At 41.6% G+C, this 21,316-nt stretch overlaps 1 protein-coding gene across 3 annotated transcripts; it reads left to right on the top strand.

Moving 5' to 3' along the window:
• The first annotated feature begins 2,596 nt into the window (after nucleotides 1-2,596).
• cdk12 (cyclin-dependent kinase 12) lies at nucleotides 2,597-20,914 on the top strand. Of its 3 annotated transcripts, none has more exons than XM_042505165.1 (14): nucleotides 2,597-4,588; nucleotides 6,179-6,865; nucleotides 8,596-8,775; nucleotides 8,868-9,007; nucleotides 9,094-9,264; nucleotides 10,805-10,994; nucleotides 12,023-12,079; nucleotides 13,305-13,406; nucleotides 13,895-13,972; nucleotides 14,117-14,233; nucleotides 14,325-14,456; nucleotides 15,076-15,299; nucleotides 16,206-16,628; nucleotides 19,218-20,914. In XM_042505165.1, the coding sequence occupies exons 1-14, from the start codon at nucleotides 3,405-3,407 to the stop codon at nucleotides 19,634-19,636; spliced, it is 4,104 nt and encodes a 1,367-aa protein (XP_042361099.1). In that variant the 5' UTR covers nucleotides 2,597-3,404; the 3' UTR covers nucleotides 19,637-20,914. The 3 variants fall into 3 exon arrangements, with proteins under 3 accessions (XP_042361099.1, XP_042361100.1, XP_042361101.1); XM_042505166.1 differs by having other exon boundaries at nucleotides 15,076-15,287; nucleotides 19,218-19,743; XM_042505167.1 differs by having other exon boundaries at nucleotides 16,206-16,598; nucleotides 19,218-19,743.
• The last annotated feature ends 402 nt before the right edge of the window (nucleotides 20,915-21,316 follow it).

Raw genomic sequence — 21,316 nt, 5'->3', positions numbered from 1 at the left:
GCTCGTCTTACTGCGTAATCATACCGGGAAGCATACGCCTGACAACAGTGGGTCATATATGCTTCTTATCTATTAAAAATAATTACAGAGAAATACATGCTTTATTTCAGAAAGATGGTGTCTGTCCCGTGTGTGGTTACTTATTGGAACAGTTTATTGGAACAGCAACAAACGACCTAAATTGGAAATCTCTGAAATTTACCCTAGAAGTACCCTATATGATGACTAAAAAACTGTCCTTTAAAATTATACACATATACCCAGATAATCACTTTCTGGGGGCGTTACATCGCTTTCTGATATTTCATTTTATTCTGAAAATCTTTGTATTTTGTGCTTAAGCTTGAAAAGTGCTATAGAGATAAAGATGACAACAGCGATGACGATTTGCCTATTATTATTATTACTATTATTATTATTATTATTAATATTATTATTATTATTGTTATTATATATTATTATTATTATTATTATTATTGTTATTATTATTATTATTATTAGTAGTAGTAGTAGTAGTAGTAGTAGTAGTATTATATTAGTATTATTATTATTATTACGCTAATGGAATACTTGAGTTGACTTGTTACTGATAATTTTGACTCTGATCCAACTTAATACCTTAAGAATGTTTGGTTTTAATAAATATAGTAGCAGTAAAATTAAAGACTAATATTTTACTCACCTTAAAATTATTTTGGAAAAATATTTAAAAAAGTACAATAACTTTTAACCCCCATTTACTACACAAGAAACAAGAATGCTATTAAGACAATGAATTTGTGCAACCTCTTTAATGTATTTGTATGAATGAATATTGTCCTCTGGCTTTGTATATGTAATCTGTCCCCTGGCAGCTTTCTATCTGTTTTTCTTTACCATAAAGTCTGTGGTTTAATTGTGATTGATATATATCACATTTGTGTCTTTTGTATTTGATTGTTTAATAAAGATAATTGAAACTGGAAAAAAACCCTCACTTGACAACAGTACAATGTCACCTGGAGTGCAAAAATAAATGTAACTACGGAAACATTTTACTGTCTATTGAGTCAAGAATGCTTTACTATGGAAACCCAACCTGCAGTAATTTAGGCCTATAATAATACATGTAATCATTTTTGCTCTTGGTGCAGTATAGCTTATAAGGTTTGTCACACTTGTTTTCCTGCTGTTAAATTGACATAACAGATGCTTGATATTGTAATCCATCCATCAGCTAATCTAAATATTGTCACCCTATAGGCTATACTTAGCCTATTTGCTTTCAGGTAAGATGACCATAACTGCTTTCTACTAGACCTGACTTGTGACGTGAAATGTGAGACAAACATAAGAATGCATTTGTCACCTAATACATATTCCTTTGTGCAATATCAAAAAGTAGCCTCATAAAACTGCACACTCCTCCCACTCTATCAAACATGATTCATCTGCCAGAAATGGACAGCTTTGACATGGGGTGGCTGGTAGCTCCAGCCTCCTTTTCAGCTCTTTTTGGATTTGCATTTTACCATAAGCCTATTTTTCATAATCCTCATAATTAACTGCTTACTATGGCATGTGAAGCCACTAGTACCTTACCCTTAACCTGTTTATACCTATGACACTTAACAACCTGTTAGTATGTCAGGCATTGTGCACATTTGGTTTGTGCACCTTATTGATAACCATTCTCATTTATATTTTGTTTATTTGCACTCTGTAGGCCTAACCTATATTTGCACTCTTTCCCACTTTGCACTGCAAACTGCTGCCCCACAGTATCTTATCTTATTTTATCTTATCTCTGTGCAAAGTAAACATTTTTTCCTGTACTTTATCTGCTAGAATATTACTTGCCCTCGATTTGACACAATTATTTAGGAATATGCAATCAGATAAGAACGGTCTTAAACCTAGATTTTGACAGGGGCCCTCCTCAAGAGAGGGCCCCAAAATTAGCAGAATGTGCAAAGTGGCACCTATAACAAACCTGCTTATCATGTCAGTTGGTAATGTACCTTAGTGCTGCATAATCAAAGAGTTGCTTTTCAAAAAACAAAACAAAAAAACCCCAAAAAAACACAGATACTATCCAGTAAATTCTATTATTTAAAGATACATACCTGACATGAATGACAAATGCACCTTTTGCAACAATATGGTAGAAACATTCAAACAATTTGCTCATTATTTCAGCTTTGTATTCATAAAATACGTTTTTAGAGAAATTGCCCTCATATACCACAAAAAAAAATCTGATCTAGGTACATAACGTAAAACAATGTCAAACTTGAAAATGTGTAATAAAAAATGTCTGGTTTTTGAACTGTCATTATTTTCATTTGTAAATTTTTGTATTGACCGCTAAATGTACGGTTTTCAAAACAAAAACATGGTCCTGTTATTTCCGTTTCCTGTGAGAACAATGCTGTGTATTCTTTTATTTCAAATGAAAACCCTGTAATATTTAACTAGTTAAAAATGTTGAAATTCTTTTTTACTTTTACAGATTGATGCATCTCACTGAGCATTTTGCGTTGCTGGCGCGCGACCGTGACTACAGTAGGCGGGCCATGTGTTGTGATAGGCCGTTGCTAAGATACGCATAAGATTGACAGTGTTCCGGTTTCCGGTTCATTCCGCTGTGCGCAGAAGTTGCTAGTCACAGGAGCCACAATGGCGTTTGTAGTCTCCTTCAGCTAGGGCTGTGGATGATATTAAATCCACTAGCATCGCCCTAAATATAGGCCTGGTTGATTCCCAGAGCCATTGATAATAAACTGGAACATCTACTGCACACGAAAATACTATGATTTCTGATCAATATTGACTTTATAGGAGATAAAACTTACATTAAAGGGAACATGTAAACAGTAACGTACCAACCGGGTCAAGTTTTCATTTTGTTCGAGAAACGAGCATCTTTTTAATGAAGGCATTTGCTTGTTTCTGAATGCTAAGACCGTAATTCTGTGGAATAAAAACACCTTTACTTAACTTGGCACCGGACAAGGACACCTTTCACAAAGGGACTTTTTCTTTTTTACGAGTCAGCTCGCTAGCCGCCGAGCATTAGCTAGCGGTGCTAGCTAAATTGAGACGGAGACGACAGCACAATGCTCCGATGTTTGGTTGGGATCTTTTTCATTCACTGACTTATTCAAAGTACAAACTTTACAGCACTGGAAAACCACCGTGGCTTATTTTTTGCTTTGACGAGCTATGCTGGAGATCTCTGGAATGAATTGGCGCTGAGGAGGACTGGACTTGAGCGGCCTGGTCTGTTTATTTTGTGTATTTTCTTGCCCTGTTTCTGCTTAGTAACACTTTAAGTAGCTGCTGTTCTCCTGCTGTGAATGAATTGCCTGGACCACCGAAGCCCAGACGCAGGAGAGGTAACGATACCGACGCCGGCGTGAGGGATGCCTGGGTCGGACCGACACCATGGGACCAAGAGGAAGCCGGAATCTAGCAGCAACAGCGGTGTGCCACACCAGACCCAGGCCTCGACTCATACCTCTGCGGGAGACAGGGCGAGCAAAGACGGCAAGGTGCAGTTTAAATCTTCAATGTCCTCTTCCTCTTCAAAACGTAAAAGGCATAAATCAACCAAACATAATCGGGAATACTTGGCGGCACCAGGACCCGAATATTTTACCCTGGGCGATGCGGCGCCACCTGGTGTCCACACGGTGAAGCCTCTGGTGGAGTACGATGATATCAGCTCGGACTCGGACACTTTCTCGGACTTGCCGTCCTCCAGGCCTCCCGAAAGGGGGGTTGTGGACCGACTGGAGCCCTCACCAGAATACGAGAGGGAGGATATCGGCAGACCGGTCGTCAGTAGAGAGAACAGGGGACACAGACACTCCCGAAAAAAATCAAAGGACCCTAACAAAGTTAGAGACCCTGGGAATGGTGAACGAGGGTACAGGAAAAAGACCAGCAAAGACCGCGAGAAAGGCAGCTCCGGAAGGGTCAAGGAGAAGGTCGCCTCATCTGGCCCCTCATCCAAACGCCAGCTCCAGCCGGAGGGTGACTATAAGCGTGGGGAGCTGATGCTTTCCACCCAGCTACAGCCTGTAGCCAGTGTAGGAAGCACCACCTCGTCTACATCCTCATCTCGCAGCAAGGAGAGCAGCCGCTCAGGGAAGTCCCGCAAAGACAAGCAGCAGCGGAAAGAGGCCCGAGCGGAGGGCAGCCGCACCTCCTCCCAGAAGAACCGAGCAGACAGGAGCCACCGCAAGTCCTCTAAGGCCCACAAGTCGAGCCCTAAGGGCAAGTCCTCAAGAGGGGGCAGCCCCCGCAGGAAGACCACCAGCGCTGCTCTTTCGCCCAGTCCCAGGAGAGTGGCTGGCAGTGAGAGTCCACAGGCCAGTGGGTATGTGCAGCAGGTGGACGACGGTTACTCCAAGCGGAGGGTGGCCCAGCAGAGCCCCAGTCCTTATGGGGACATGTCCCGCCGCAGCAGACAGAGATCGGAGAGCCCCTATGGCAGCAGACACAGGTCCTCCAGCTTTGAGAGGGACAGCAGCCCCTACTCACGGAGACGCTCCATCAGCCCCTATGCTACCCGCAGGTCCTCCAGCACCAGCCCCATGTCTCGGTGAGTATACACCTGGGATCCTCATCTTGTTTTGCTTGGGGGGCCACTTTTGCAAAATAGGAGGAGCTTGTGGTTGCAGTTACAGCAGCCCCTGACATGTTTCTAAGATTTTAGGCCGTTTCTAGGATTTTAGGATGTTTACATTTTTGGGTGGTATTGCTGGATTTATGGACATTTTTATGATTTAAGGACATTTCCTTTTTTTTAGGATGTTTCTCTGATTTTAAGATGATTTGAGGATTTTAGGACCATTCTAGGATTTTAGGACATTAGGGCCTAGCTAGGACTTATGTCAGGGGATTCAGGGGATGCCGTTTATCTTAAAAAACAAGCACTACTTTGATGCCATTTCATGCATTCTGACCCCCTGTATACTAAAAGTACAAAAACAAGTTCCATTGTGAATCAGGTGGTTTGAGGGCCACCCAGCACCCTCTTGGGGGCCAGATTTGGCCCGTGTGCCGTAAGTTGACTATCACTGATATATCTAATGTTTAGAAAAGATAAACAGCTGACATTTATATATATAATATCAGGTGAGTATTGCACCGAACAAAAGACCCCCATTAATCTTTGTAGTATTTTGCATAGTGACACACATTTGATATTCTGACGTCCAGGTTATATTGGGCTATTTGCTTAAACATGAGCAACATGCATTGTAAATGTAAAGTCAGGCAGACCTGTTGCACTTGCACTGCCCGTCTTCCTTTAGCAAAAATATTTATTGTGAAAAAGGAAGTTTGTTTAAGAGTCGCTTGTAGACCTTATGTAGCAGACAAAAGCTTGAAGGTGAGAGAATTAAAGACTGAAGGTGGTGTCAAGACAGACAAGTGACCACACTTCAGCCATTTTATTTTTCAGCGCAAAATGTCAGTTAATCGTGAACTTGAATGAGGAGTTATTGTTCTCTTTAAAGGCAAATTAAATGCAACTTCAATGAAGAACTGGGGACAGCAGCCCCTGTGAGAACACTTGTTTTATAGATAATGAGACTATATTTTTGATGTTTATACCTTCCCCACATCATACAAAGCCAGTTATCATTTCCAGTTCCCACATCTGGTTGGAAGAGTAGAGTATGCAGTAGACTGATTATTACTTGTATCAGCAGAATAATAGAGCTACGAAAAGTCTAGAAATGTCTTCAAAATTGCAAAAATGTTTTTACAGCTATTTATCTGGTTGTTTCAAAATTTTCTATTATTAATTTTGAAGAAATGGTGATGTATATCTGTGAGTGGAAGTGAGTCAAAGCAAATGTAAACTAGAAAATTAGACAAGGAAAAAAACTTCATTATTTTAGGTTATGGGAAAAACAGATGTCTCACTTTTGGCTTAGTTATCTATATTTATATTCATGTCTGTTACATTCAATGTCGAAGGGTCCACAACGTTTTGTTTTTATCATGAGATGATCAACGGCCATTTTGTTTGGTGATTGAAGATGTTTGCTAACTCTGTTCATTTTTTAAAAATTGAATTTCCAAATGCATGCAACATGTTTTTATGCTGTTCTCTGACTCCATGAACATGCGCTAGAATATGAAATGTTTATGACATTTAAAGAAATGCATTTCTTTTATTTAGACGCTCTGGCCGCTCCAGAAGTCGCTCCCCTCTGCACTTCTCAACTTCTCGTCGCTCCTCCTCTCGTTCCCGTAGCAAGAGGCACACTTCCTCTGTGGCAGCGGGGGCCAGCTCACACAGCAGCCGGCCAACTAGCCGCTCCCCTCCCGCCACCCGCCTGCCACTCAACTCCAGCCTGGGAGCAGAGCTGAGCCGCAGGAAGAAGGAACGGCAGGCGGCAGAGGCAGCTGCTCGTGCTAGTGGTGGTGGTGTTTCTTCTTCCCCTCCTCCGTCGGCCCGTAAATCCGCAGGCTCCTCCTCATCACGGCCAACTAAAGCTGCGGCTCCTCAGCCAGAAAAAGACTCTGCAGCAGCAGAACCTCCGCCCCCACCACCTGCACCCTTACCCCAGGACGCTCCCAGCAGTGAAGATCAGGTTACTGCTCCCCTACCTTCCCCTTCCCCCCCTTCTCCTGCACCTCCTCCACCCTCTCCTCCTGCGCCACCCGCCCCAGCCACCCAGGCTCCACCACCGCCACCTGAGGCAGAAACAGTAATTCAGCCTCCTACACCACCAACCACATCCCAGGCCAAATCGCCGCCTCCGGCTCCTCCACGCAGCCCTGTACGCCAGCTCCCGCTCCACAAGACGTCGACGCTGCCTCTTCTACCTTTACCGCCTGCACTGCTGGGAAACACTCAGGACAGGTGAGTCGTACAGATGTCTCACTGGAGACTCGTCTCAGTGCAGGCCCGCCTCTTGTCTGAGTGAAAATCAAATTTGTGCAACTTCGATCCGTGCTTTTAAAATTCAGCCCGCAGTACACAGATAATACACCGCTGAAGTTATCACCTTTTTGTTGCATTGTCATCCATTTATCATCACTCATGTGAGGTAAGAGACATTTCAAGACATCCCTGAAGATTTCGTAACTTGTGACGAGTCACTGATTTTATATCTGCCTCCTTTAGACATTAGTCAAAGGTGTATCATAACAGTGCGTGTAGTTTGTGTAAATAATTATGGTAAACTTCCCTCCATCTTACCAGTGCCCAGATCTCCCAGCTCATGCCAGATGACAGGTTTTGGGTCATCTAGCGGATTTTTGCTGATTCGAGGGCTCTTGCTCAAACTACAGATTGTACTTTACTTTTTATTTTCCTATGCCTGCGTAAACAAACACGAAGAGACAGAGATTGCGAGGGAGACCCGCGCTCTCTCTTTCTCAAACTCATATATCAGATGGTTAAACTAGGCAGTGCTCATCAACTATAACCCAAGATTCTGTCACTGTAACAGCTATTTCTCACCTTAAATGTCTTCAAAAAATATTAAAGTGCACTGTTAGGCTGTAACAGAAGTATTTGTGAACAGAAAATGGGCGCCATAATGTTTCCTGTATTGTAAAAATGGAGGCTGAGAAAAATGCGATTAAACGGTGAAACTAGGCAGTTCTGGTAAAAGATGAATCAAGATTCTGTTACTGCGTTGCCAGTTTCTCAGCTGAAACACGTTTTAGCATACCTTTTAACTTCAATTGCAGATTGTTGGTTAGCAGCTGGTCACCATATTGTCAAAACATTACATCACCCATTAACTAAAGGCGTTTATTGGTCCAGTGCAGCACATTGTATTCTGGTTGTTGTCAGTTTTCTGCCTTTCTTAGCAAAAGCGAATGCCGCAGCCTTTTTCCTTGTCATCATTGGTGATGTAACACCAATTTAAAAAAAAATATAAAAATATAATAATAAAAATATATATATATAAATATAGTTTTTCTACTGCATGGAAAACCCAGTTTGATTAAAGATCATCTTTACAGCAGTGAAATACTTAAATTATGATAACTGGCATGCTACAAGAAAAGATAACGCAACATATCTGGAACAAATTGACACTTAATATCCTGCTGGTGTTAAAACCTGCGGGAAAAAACTTTTTTGGGCAGCGCTCTACCTGCCTCTCTGTTTTACCGTGGCGCTCTGGTACACAAAGTCACATTCACTTACCTGCAACTACACTCTCTGTAGCAACACTTCTGAACTGCCTTGTTTGAAATTCAGTTTACTTAGCACACAAGCATGAAGAAGGCACAACCGACTTTTGCAAATGGGAGTTAATGTTGTCATTTGACTTATATTCTGTAATAAGCACACATTCTCTTTTGGGTCTACTCTACGTCAGCTCCTGCATGTTAAGCCCTTATGATAACATTTACTAAACAGAGTAAGAGCCCCCTGATTACTGTGATTACAGATTATCACACCTGTTTATGTAAACTCTGAGGCTCATGCAGAATTACATGTTACTCCTGCACAATTATTTTACAACAAATAACGAGCTTTAAAAGCCACATATCTTATGTGCGTGTCTCTGCTGTCTATTTAATTACGTACACTTTTCTCTGAAACTCTTTGTATTATTTTTACACTGTCAGTCCAAAGAAGTCCACCCCTCCCCAGAGGCCATCTAGAAAGGAGAAGGAAGTTCGCAGCCGACCTTCACTCATCGACCTTCCTTTACCACCCACCCTGCCTGGAGGTGATTCCTCACCCCCACAGTCCCCCATCCGCCAGGCCCCACCGCTACCCCAGGCAGTCCTTAAGAAGAGACCAAAGTCAGTGTCTTTTATTACTGTCCCACTTCAATTCTCCCTTTTATAAAATCTCGCATTACGTCTTATTTGTTTGTCTTTTTGGCGGTTTACAGGATTTGCTGCCCACGATATGGTGAGCGCAAACACACCCAGAGCGACTGGGGCAAACGCTGTGTAGATAAATTCGATATCATTGGCATCATAGGGGAAGGCACCTACGGCCAGGTGTACAAGGCCAAGGACAAAGACACAGGTAAGGGACTTTTACTTGGATCTGAGTCGAAAGACAAGCAGAGACCGAATTCTCATTTTGACTGGCTCTTCTTTTTAACACGGCAGGTGAACTGGTGGCTTTGAAGAAAGTGCGTTTGGACAATGAAAAGGAGGGTTTCCCCATCACAGCCATTAGAGAGATCAAGATCTTGCGGCAGCTCAAACACCGCAGTGTTGTCAACATGAAGGAGATCGTCACCGACAAGCAGGATGCACTAGACTTCAAAAAGGACAAAGGTAAGAGGATTAGTCACTATCTTCCAGGGCTGGAAAGAACAGCAGTGCTGCCCCACTGCTGTCTTACTGAAACTTTCAGATATGTTGTACTTTTGACTCTAATCAGCGGCACATAGTATATATACACAAATGTTTTCCATCAGCTGTCAGGCTGAAACACCAGCTATGAACCGCCATGGTGCAGATTTTCTTGCCCCACCATTGTGCACACATCTCAGTGCTGCAGTGGAAGTCACGGGATGAATGATGGCATGAAACTTTATTAGGAAAAAACTCGCTGATTTATCAAGTAAAAGACCCAACTGTGTGACAGTACCTCATGTTAAAAAAACCGTTTGATACTTTAACTACCACACTTATTACGTATTGCTGTGCCCTGTGTATCCCTACCCATTTTTAAGATAAATCGATTGGGAATTTGAGATAAAATGAATCAGATAAACTTCAGATCACAGTCTGTCAGGTTGTAAACCTTGTTTCAGTTACATTTTGAATAAATGCAAAAATGATAAATGTAAAAAAAATGTTCGGTACCACCAGAAAACATTATTAACTCAGATTTGAAGTTCAAGCATTCTCACTTAAAGAAAATTAAGATTTTTTTTTCTTATTTAAGGCACTCTTAATACACATTTAATATTATAAGACCAGAACCTCCTTCCAAAACTATGAGTGATATTATAACTACAGTTGGTTTGGTTACTGTTCACTGTAGCAACCCTTCTTTAAATTTTCCCACAGAGAGCAGTGCTGATCAGCCAGTAAGAACTATAGACAGGGGAACAAAATGTTCCAAATTGAGCTCCACTCCTGCACATAGTTGGCACCAAAAGGATGCTTGAGGTCATCTAGTTGCATATAATACCAGTAGGTATCATATGAGTATCAAATTAGTAGGTTGACAACTGAGCCTGCTACAGTGGATTTCTAAGCTAGCCTGCCTAGCTCCTCACCTTTGCCATGTTCAGCTTCGCCTGTCATACTCGGTGTCTCCCCACACTTTTTTTTGGCCATAAAATTTGGCCATTGTCACTCTGCTCCTTTCATATTTTTGTTCTCTCTTAAACCTGGCTTTCTTATTTTGAGCCCCAATTTTAGTTGGGGGTATTTTGACTTTACTAGCCAAGCTACAGTTCGCTTCATATCTTAACATTGGTGGTGCGTGTGTTCTGCACATCTTGACACTTGTGACTGCACCGTTTTCATAATAACTGCGAGGGGTGGGAAATAAGACGACAAGTTGAAATGTGTTTTAATGATAACAAATGTAATTATCATGCATATGCGTTTAACTTAAATTGTCATTGATACAAGTCAGCAAGTAAATTGTTGTACTTGATCTGATATAAGGGTCAACCTTAAAGCCCCTCCTGGGCCTTGGGCCGGGGTCATCTCTACCCCTTGACCCCCTGACAGCGGGGCTGGCGCTGATTGCAGTGATGATTTACACTTTAAGTTCAAGGTCCACTTCTCTTACCTTCAGTTCATGTGAGTTTAATTGTAATTCTGATTTCTGAATACATCTAACCTCTTATCTTAGGTGCTTTTTACCTGGTGTTTGAGTACATGGACCACGACCTGATGGGCCTGCTGGAGTCGGGCCTGGTCCAGTTCTCCCATGAGCACATCCGCAGCTTCATGCGCCAGCTGATGGAGGGTCTGGACTACTGCCATAAGAACAACTTCCTGCACAGAGATATCAAATGCTCTAACATACTGCTCAACAACAGGTAAGAAACAGAAGACGTGGACACCTGGAGTGAAATATTTTGGCGTCCTTTATGTACACAGTTAGTTGTGGTTCATTTGTAGTAGCAGCAAGGCCTTTAACAATGAGTGATTTTTATAAGTAACAGCTGTTTCAAGTGTCTTTTGATGTGTCCATATCACCAACAGGTGGTTGATCTACTTTTTATTCATGTGTAAACAAATGGACTTAAACAATATCAGCTATAATATGGCACTACCCACATCAACAACTTGGAACAGTGCAGTGCAGATGGTTTAAATGCAGCTGTAGTCTGTAAATATTGTAAACTGAAGACCAAACGCAGTTGAATGCTAACATTAAAGACAGGAGTGTTTTTAGGCACGTCAGCAGCAAAGCTAATTACTTTGCTGCTAGCTGAGAGCTTGAAATAACAGCAAACGAAAGGAATAAAGCAACTCCTCGCAGCTGTTTGCTCAGTACAATTCTACATCCAAACGTTACAGGATGTGAGGGAAAGCTGAACGAGCCGCAGTAGATAAAATGTTTATAAGAGTTGCTGAATGTGGGTTTTTGCTGTGAAACGGAACATTTAGAGCCAGGCTGAAGTTTGCTCTTCCTCGCTGCCCTGCTCCTCTACAGCTGTAAATAGACACTGGAAGTTAAGACGTTTGTTGACCCACCTCGCCTGACATTTACTGAGTTTGAACAATCCACTTATTGATTTGGCTTTCTATCGTATCAAAATACACTCTTCATTCTGTTTAATGTTATCGAATTGATGCCCGTATCAGCATTTAAAAACTTAAATCAAACCAAAAAAAGCAAAAAAAAATGATTTGGGGTATCCACAGTAACAGCAAGTTTCACAAATTGTTTTGTATAAATGCAAACTAGATAGTTAAAATAACCTGCCTAAGTTGAGTTGTATTGTGTGTTTTAGGGTTAGTAAGTGCAGTTCTCAGTAATGTTAGTTGTTGACAGAGCTTGTTTTTTCATGCTTGGTTGTGTTGCTCCTAATCTTGGATTATTATGTGTTTGTCTGTACAGAGGTCAGATCAAACTGGCCGACTTCGGTTTGGCCCGACTTTACAATTCAGAGGAAAGGTAAGACAACAGTGTTTAACATCATCCGCTGGCTTCTGTAATTTAAGTTTCTGATTAATTATGATTATTGAAGCAGTAATTAAATCTCGCAGTGAGCGTGGACTTTTCTCTTCACTTACAATGACTGTCCACTAGATGGTGGTGTCTGTCAAATTGTTGTCCTTCAGAGAGATTCCTGTTAGTGAAAGCACTGGGGGGGTATAGATGCTGAATGAAGTCCCATTTATCTCATTTAATACTAGAGAATTTATCAACAAACTGTTCACATGGGACATTTTTAAATTTCTTGAGATAATATTTGCAACAACGTGCTTTAGTCTGATATATCAGTAACGAATATGCCAGACAGTCCATGTTCATTAGTACAGCTACTACTAATATTGTCTATCAGTGGGTTACTGGATATAGAAATTCTAGTTGTTTCTGATTCTAATTTGCAAATCGATTTTCCTTTTTCCGTATGTTGAGTTGCAGTAAATTAATGTTAATATAAAACAGGGTTTGCACTCATTGACAATAGTGTTCAAAAGTTCATAAACAAAAGAGTTAACATTTACCACACAGCTCGGTGGTCTAGATCCAAAGCCAGTGACAACATTGCCAGGAAAACAAGGTGCACCTAATAACTCAATAAAAAATGATTCAACACAGCTGTCCGTATCAGGATTACCAGTTACTAAATCTTTTCAGAGTGTACCTAACAGACTTTAAAACAAAGAGGGATACTCCACAACCTGGTCTACTTTCTCTTTGGCTTAAAAAGAGGATTGCAGCCATTTATTGAGGAGAAACACTCGAGATAAATTTAACCAAGTTTCAGTAAGACCCACAACAGAAAAGGGTCACGGTAAAATGGTCAGTTAACAACTCAAAGTGCTCTGGTATGCTCCTAACATTCAGATAAAATAATACTAAGGATTTAGATTATTTTTGGCATTGTTTTTTAGGTTAGGGTCTTTAGTGTGATATCGGCAAGTATCTAACTACCAGGGGTGGGACACATTACTGGCTTACTGTTCTTTGTGCATCTTCAAATGTTGAACAAAGTTGGAAGTTGTGCGTCATCTGTCATTTTCGACCAGCAAATTCTGCATACTGCAATGCATTTTTGTTGTACAACCATTGTTTTTTTCGAAATTGCCCATTTGGATTATCTAAAAACATCTTCAAAAATCAAGTGTAAATATATTCACTGTGTACTGAGTCTCTGTCTTCTTGCCCCCAGTCGGCCGTACACTAATAAAGTAATCACACTATGGTACCGCCCGCCTGAACTCCTGCTTGGAGAGGAGAGATACTCTCCAGCCATTGATGTATGGAGCTGTGGGTGAGTATGACGCTGTCATGGTAGCATAAATATCTTTTCATTCAGACTTCATTTCCTCTTTCACATTATTTATTCTTTTCGTTACTTTTTTTAATGTAGTGTAGGCTCCATGAACTCGACTAGATTTTGTAAAGTGATTGTAATGATTTTAAAATGATGCCTTCTTCGGTATATATGGTGATATCTTTAATGGAATGGAAGTAAAAGGAAATAAATAAAGTGCACCTCTTTCCAACATTACAAGCAGACTGGATGTTGAAAACAGAGTCATTTCATTTAATTAATTAATTATTTTTTTAAACTCAGATGATTTTTCGGAAAATCTCTCAGAGGATTTGTGATATTAGAAATGTATTCTATTTTTAAAACAGTAGGTTTTGTCACAATCACACTTGAAATTGTGTTTTTAGTTCAGTTTTCAGTTTAATTTTTATGTATGTCTGTGTGTACTTTCTTATGACCTCTAATGATTCTCCGTCGGGGCTCAGGTGTATTCTGGGAGAGCTCTTTAAGAAAAAGCCCATCTTCCAGGCTAACCAGGAACTTCTACAGCTGGAGCTCATCAGGTATTCTGTCCTTTGCTGTGAACATGAATTTCCATTTCCTGAACACAACACCTCAAGAAATGACCTCTGCTGAGCCCTTCACACCCCAGTGTCTCTGTTTCATTTTCACTGAGCCCATCTTATCCTTTCTGTCATTTCCCTCAGCCGTCTGTGTGGGAGTCCCTGTCCTGCAGTCTGGCCTGACGTCATTAAACTTCCGCTCTTCAACACCATGAAACCCAAGAAGCAGTACAGACGGCAACTGCGGGAGGAGTTTGCTTTGTACGTAGCCATCCCAAGCTTACACCAAAGTAGCTGTGATCAACCCCTTCGTCTGTTCCAACAGTCAAAAAACCTCTCCCCTTCTGCACAGTTTACCAACTCCTGCCCTGGACCTGCTGGACCGAATGCTGACCCTCGACCCTGCACGGCGCTGCACATCAGAGGAGGCTCTCAACAGCGACTTTCTGAGTAACATTGAGCCCAGCAAGATGCCGCCGCCAGAGTCAGTATTCCCACGGCCTGCACTTTCATATATGAAATGCACACTGTGAATACTTTGTTGCTTGCTATCTCTTTCGACACTCAGGATTCCCATGGTCATTCAAAATCACAATCACATTTTCCAGGCCTGGAAAAGTCATGGAATTAGAAAACAATCATTGAAACGTTTTTGAAAAGTTAAGAAATGTTGCTGTGTGCAATGAAATTTTTACAGCAATCTCCTGTAAATAACCTTCCATGTCATGTGACAGAACGGCAGATATTAACTAGGAGGTGACGTTGCCCTTATATGTGTCGTTCTGTAACAATATTTGGTTTACCGTCACATGCGTTTCTTCATTGTCTCTCCATGTTCTCTTTGTCTCCTTGCATATGCCAGCTATGTGAAATTATGTTTGAATTTTAAACTGATAATGTTCATAGAATGACAGGCAGGTAGGGCAAGAAAAAAAACATTATGGCTTTTTGAAAAGTTGTGGAAAAGTTTTGAAATTTTGTCCAAGAAAATGTGTGGGAACCCTGGAGACTTTTTTGTTTGAGTGCAGATCTGTAATTCTCAGTTGTGATCTCATAATTTTTTTTTTTTTTTTTGCATGTCTACTTATCATCTGCGTATCCAGTCTTCCTCACCATCAGGACTGCCACGAGCTGTGGAGTAAGAAGCGACGTCGTGCACGCCAGAGCGGGATGCCTGAGGAGGCGCCTGCACCCAAAGTGCCCCGTAAGGAAGTGACGGGGACCTCCAGCGGAGAGAACAGCCGGCCCCAAAGCAGCCCGGCTGGAGTCCCACCGCCTCCACCAGGAAAACCGCCCTCAACAGTCAACTTAGAGAGTGAGTTGTCAGGTAACAGCTGCCTTTCACAAGGATTTTAGCAGAAACACAAGATATGCCTCGTGTTAAATATTTCTATATTCTGCTTTTTCGACACAACACAACAAGATAATTAGCAGATTTTAGCAGATTTTGGTAACGCTGATGGAGTGATAACCCAACTGCGAGGGTGTCCCATCATGACAGCGTTTTCTGAATGTCCTGTTAGTATTACGCTACTTATTTCAGGGTTCCCACAAAAGTCATGGAATTTCACTTTCTCATCTACTAGGCCTTCCAGGAGTTTTTGAGAAAGTCATGAAATTTTGTTGTGTATAATAACATTAATTGTTTCTGTGGATAACCAACCACATAAAGTAACATAACAGCAAATGTATTTCCCGTAGTTAGCTGTTGACATGACGTAGCTCTAACATGCACCAATGTGTGTCAGAGTTTTGCTTACCATCACTCACCCGTACTTACCGTTTCTCCCTCCGTGTATGCCAGGTTGCTGCATTTATGTTTGAATGGAGTTTTTTTCTGATATTTTTGCACAGGAGAAATACGATGTTATGACAATGTCATTTAACATGTAGGGTCATATAGGTCAGTCTCCATACCTATTCTATGCTACACTAATACTACTTATACTGCATTTTTTAGATAGAGCAATGTTTGTTTTATAATTGCCAGCGATCATAGAAAATTTTATTTTTATCCTTGAAAAGTCATGCAAAAGTTTTGAAATCTTGTTAATGAAAATGTGTGGGAACCCTGTTATTTGTTACCTATGTTGACAGAGATGAAGTGCAGGACGCTGACATAGTGTTGCACTGCTTGCAAGTGAAAAATATTTTAGAATGAAGTAGAAATGTTTTTTGTTCGCACTGTATTGCTTTTTCATAGTTTGAATTCTGGTTGCGTGAATGTGTTCAGGCCTGGAAGTTGCAGCAGAGCAGTTGAACCAAGCAGAGTTGGCGGTACTGCTGAACCTCCTCCAGGGACAGACGGACCTCAGCCTGCCTCAGGTAGCCCAGCTCCTCAACCTCTCCAACCCAGAGACTCTCAGCCAGTCGTTGTCTGCCCTCAGTGAGGCTGCTGACCACCAGGGGGCTCCAGAGGACCAGGCCCAGTCCGCTGCCAGGTCCCAGCCCCCAGAACCGCCTCCAGAGCCCCAGGAACTCTCACCGACATCCGGAGAGCCACAACTCAGCCAGGAAGACCAGGCCAACCTGCTGGCTCTCATTTTGGGCCACATCATCAAGCCACAAGCCGAGGAGCAAGGCGATGAGAGCAATGGCGTTCAATCAGAGGAGGCACTAATGCGCGGTTCGTCCGCCTCTACTACTGATCGCAAGGGCAAGTCCGGGTTTAGTCTCTAGAGGGTGGAAAAAGGGGAGAACCAGGGTCAGGTGAAAGTCACTGGGGACTGCAAGAATGAGGAGAGCAGGGCAGAGAACAAACAGAAGCTCACTGAGTGTCGGTACTCAAAATTCCTGTATGCTGAAATTAGCTACAATTTAGAATACCAGACGAAATCAACAAGATGATTAATTAACCAAATGAATTAGGCTGTTACACTTTAAATGCATCTCCGACTCCCTCCGTTATCCCTGACAATCCTTAAGGGTAACTTAGGTGTTTGTCAACTTGGACCCTACTTTGCCCTGTTTTTGTGTCTACATGATAACAGGAAGAACAATTTTTAAAATTAATTCAGTATTGAATTAGAGGGCTGCAGTGTGCGGCCGTGAAATGTGCTGCAATGTAACCACTCAGGGCATACGTGCACTGTCAATTTACGTCCACTGAAAGTGCTTGTTTTTGTAACAGACAGGCTCAGATTGTTTTTCCAAGTGTCTGACAACATTTTGGATATGATCCCTAGACCTTTTTATGAAAGAGAAAGATCTCTGTTTAACCAGAAACAGCCCCACAATTGCTATCACTGAACCCACCAGGCTCTATCTAAATATGCAGTCATTTTTCGCGTGTATAGAGCCAGCATACTTTCACATCTAACTGGATGAATTAAGGGTTTATTTAAACCAACCCAGAGTTTGTGATTGTTAAAACAGTGGAATGACGAACCAAGCAACCAACCTTTTGTGAGTTTTTTGTTTCTGTAGACTCTGAATGAAGTGCGTTTTGCGATTGCAAAATTCCTATTTATTTGTGTAGTCTGTTAGGTTTGGTGTTGGGGATATTGGGGCTGTTCCTGGTTAAACACAAGGGATCCTTCTCTTAAACAAAAGGTCTCTCTCTGTTAGGATCCTGTCCATAATGTTGTCAGACACTTAGAATAATAATCAGAGCCTGTCAGTGGCAAAAACAAGGCCTTTTAGTGGACATATATTGATGGTGCACTTGTGCCCCAAGTGGTTACATTGAGGCCGGTTTTGGGGCTGCTGGTTGAATCCCTTTCGCTCAATACTGCACTAATAAAAATCAAATGTGCTCCCATTATTCTCTTTGAAGCAAAAACATGGGAAAATGGGTTTCAGGTTGAAAAGTAAAGGCGTTATTCGATAAACCCGCGCTCACCATTGTCCCCTTTGCCACCTCATATACTATAAAAATACAAACTCGCAAAATGTTTGTCGATCGTTTGTCGTCACCTTGGTAACCAGGGTAAGGTTTGGTGCACACGGACATCTCTCACTGGTGTATTCAATAAACCAGAAGAAAGTTTAGTGTTATTCATTTGAGTAAAACGAAAAGGTTCACACTGTATTGTTCCCTTCCACGTTCCTCTCACTTCCTTGTTTCTTTCTCACAGTCTTTGTTTCTGTATCTGTCCCATCTCTCCACACGTGTTCTCACCTCATTTTCATTATGAAGCAGGTGTCATGGATTCTCCGCAGGAAGCGATGTTTCTTTAAGCAGTCTGTAATGTCAGCCTTTTTATGAAGAAATTCTAATAAATTATCAAGTGAAAATAAATGTTTTGAATCTTTAGACCTCACCTGCATGTCTTTCTTTTAACTTTGGTTTGTCACACTTTTCTTTTTTGTTTTAAACTGTTCACTCTGACTCAGATACTAGTTAAAAAATGTGATTAGCAAGTTGAATAAAACTATTGACTGTGCTGCTGACACTGGAATGGTAACAGACCTGTTTTCTTCTGGTTATTTCTCCTGTCAAGGCCTCTGAAACCTTCGTCACTGCGGTTCGCCTTGCACTGCTGTAGATCAAAAAAAAAGAAGACACTAATCCTAATTAGTAGTCTTGTCCTGACCTTTATAACACTTAAAATTCTCCTGCATAAGTCACCCTTTCTGTTCATCCAGCTGTACATGCCCTTCCTAATGTTTTCTCACCTAGTTCCCGCATTTTTCCCCTTTTGTTTACCGTGGTTGTTTGGAGGAAAAACAAATACAGCTGCATCTGTTTTGCATACATTAATATTTTTGGTCCCATATAGTGATTTAATTCAATGTCATATTGTGTTTAATAAATTTTAATGATGTGATGATGAATCACATTTAAATAAAAGCTTTTTTTTTCATTTTCAACACAGGTTTCTATGAGTAGATTCATGATTGTAGATTTTTAGTTGGCCAGACATGTTTGTTTTTAGGACAAGAGTATTTTTAGTATTTATTTCACCATATTCACGCGACATCCATTGGTAAACAAAGTTAACTTTATTGCAAAAATACAGATAGAAATGTACACTCGAAAACTGATACTCTTGTGTGAAGATACAGTTATAGTGCTCTGCTCTCCCTCTTGTGGTGAAGGTAGGAATGTCAACATTGTGTAACTCCACGTTAGGCCCATTTGACAAAAATACATTTTTATTTATACATAATTGTAAATTACATATAGAAGATGATGAAAAATACAATTAAAGGTTATAGCATAGATAGTCCACATGTTGATATCTATGCCAAATATGCCTTGATACCTAATGTTTTGTCCTTTGTCCTGTTTTGGCTTCTTCAGATGCTGCAGCATCAAAAAGAAAACAGCTTGATGCCAACCAGGTGCCTCCATCTGCTGATCAGCGGCCACCCTCTCCACCCGGCCCACCTCCATCAGCTCTCGTACTTGGAAATGCCCAACAGGCCGGGTCTGAAACCCAACCCAGCCAGGACATCAGCCCCGCCGTGGCAGCTGCCTTGCTCCAGCTCATATCTCGGCAGGACTCGGAAGCTGGGGCCGCTCAGCGCAGCAAGAACCCCTCTCCCGCTGTGGATGCTCTGGCTCGGGGACAGCCCCCTCCGCCCTGGGTTGCAGACTCTCCGCCTAAACCTTCGGCTGCAGCTGAGGCCCCAGCAGGACTGGGGACTGCTGCTTCTACCACTGCAGCACAGTTCCCTAAAGACCAGGACCTCCGCTTTTCCCATGGAGCTGCCCGCTGACCCTCTGGGAGACAGACCTAGGTATCCTGGGACGCCTCCCGCAATCCTGGCCTGATGGGAAAGGCAGAGGGACACCTACAGATTGTGACTCACTGGACCATGAGCAGGTAGCTAATGTTGAATCAAAGATTTTGAAAATGAATGTCTTAAAGAGAAAGATTAAGAGCCTTTTCAGGTTGTGAACACCACTGAGCTCTGAACAAGTTGTCATGGTTTGTTGGAGGGAGTGTCTGCACCTGGGGGACCTTTAACAGTCCATTTAGGGACAGTCACCACCTGCAGTCCCTCGCTCTTTTCTGTCCGATGAAGGTCTTGACTTGAATGATATCTAGCTTCCAAATTGAGTGCCATGCAGCTCACACTCAACTTTGAAAGCAGCGCTTTTCCTTTCTTTCCAAAACAAATGATTGTTATGTCCACTGCAGTGCCCGCTTCCAACAAAGTTACCAGTGTTTTGGACGATGAAGTTGCTGTCCTCCACTCGGTGAGGGGGTGGTGTTTGTGACAGTGTGATGGAAGATTAGGTGAAATACTGTGTGTGGTTATATTTGAGGCACACTGATAGGAACTCTTGAGGACCACAAGTTTCCCGTTGAACCTTACTTGCCGGCTAGCTCCCCTGTTTTCAGTCTTGTGCCTCCGTTGCGAACCCAGCGACCCCTGAATGATCTGGGCCTAGTGGGAAAGTGTGGGTTAAGTTTCTGCTTTGGATGTCACCTACAACAGTGTACATCTGCAGGACTGTGTTTTTTTTATTGTACCCAAAGGCTGTTCCATATATTATGTCATCAATTTAACGGAATTGCGACGATTTCTCAGCCCACGTGAAGATTTTCCCTCCTTTTACATATAACAAACCTGCAGTGCTCACCTTCCTGTCTCAAATATGGATTAAATCACTACATCACGACAGACCTGCTCCTTAATACACATGCTATTCTGCTAATTCAAGTATAAAGCTATAAACATATTTACACTACAGAGAAACTTGACTTTTCCAGCTTTTCCTGGTGAGCTGTGAAAGCCTCATCTCGTATATCGTCCCCTCCCTGCCAACTTGTGCAACAAAAGCTTTTTTCGTTTTTTGGTGCAGTTATTTTCTACATAAAGAAAATGATACACGCTTAAAAAAAATAATGGTCCATGGTTCTGTTTTTTTTTTTTTTTTTTTTTTTTTTGCTTTGGAAAAGGAAAGGGAGGAGAGAATGGTTTCAAGTGTATGTAAAAAGAAAAAAAAATATTTTGTAATATGTGTTTTCTTGGTTCAGTTTATTAAAGGAAGTAATGCGACCAGTTGAATTGTCTCTCCTGGCGTCTCTGAATGTTTGCCAAAAGCAGCCACTAGATGGTAGACATTCACTCACACTACAGCTCAAACCACAGAAGTCCTCCCAGTCGGCCTCGGCAAAGCCTGATCAGAGTTGAGAACTGCAGTTTGAGCTGAGTTACACACACCAGGTTACTGGTGTTTCTTATTACTCTGAAAGGGGAACTAATCCCATTTCCAAAATTCATACATGTTATTCCTATGGTATAAGACAACCCAAAAATATTTGCCATCATGGACTCTATCAGATCAATAACCATAGTGCTAAAACTCAAATGTACGATATCATCAAGTATGAAGTTTGGAGCTGCTCTATTGAAAAAACATGAGAAAAATGTTTTAGATGACGGTGA

The sequence above is a fragment of the Plectropomus leopardus genome, chromosome 17 (genome assembly GCF_008729295.1).
Source record: "Plectropomus leopardus isolate mb chromosome 17, YSFRI_Pleo_2.0, whole genome shotgun sequence".
In the NCBI taxonomy this organism is placed as follows: Eukaryota; Metazoa; Chordata; class Actinopteri; order Perciformes; family Serranidae; genus Plectropomus; species Plectropomus leopardus.
The sequence above is the reverse complement of the archived record's forward strand: the minus strand, read 5'-3'. Positions and strand labels throughout refer to the sequence as shown.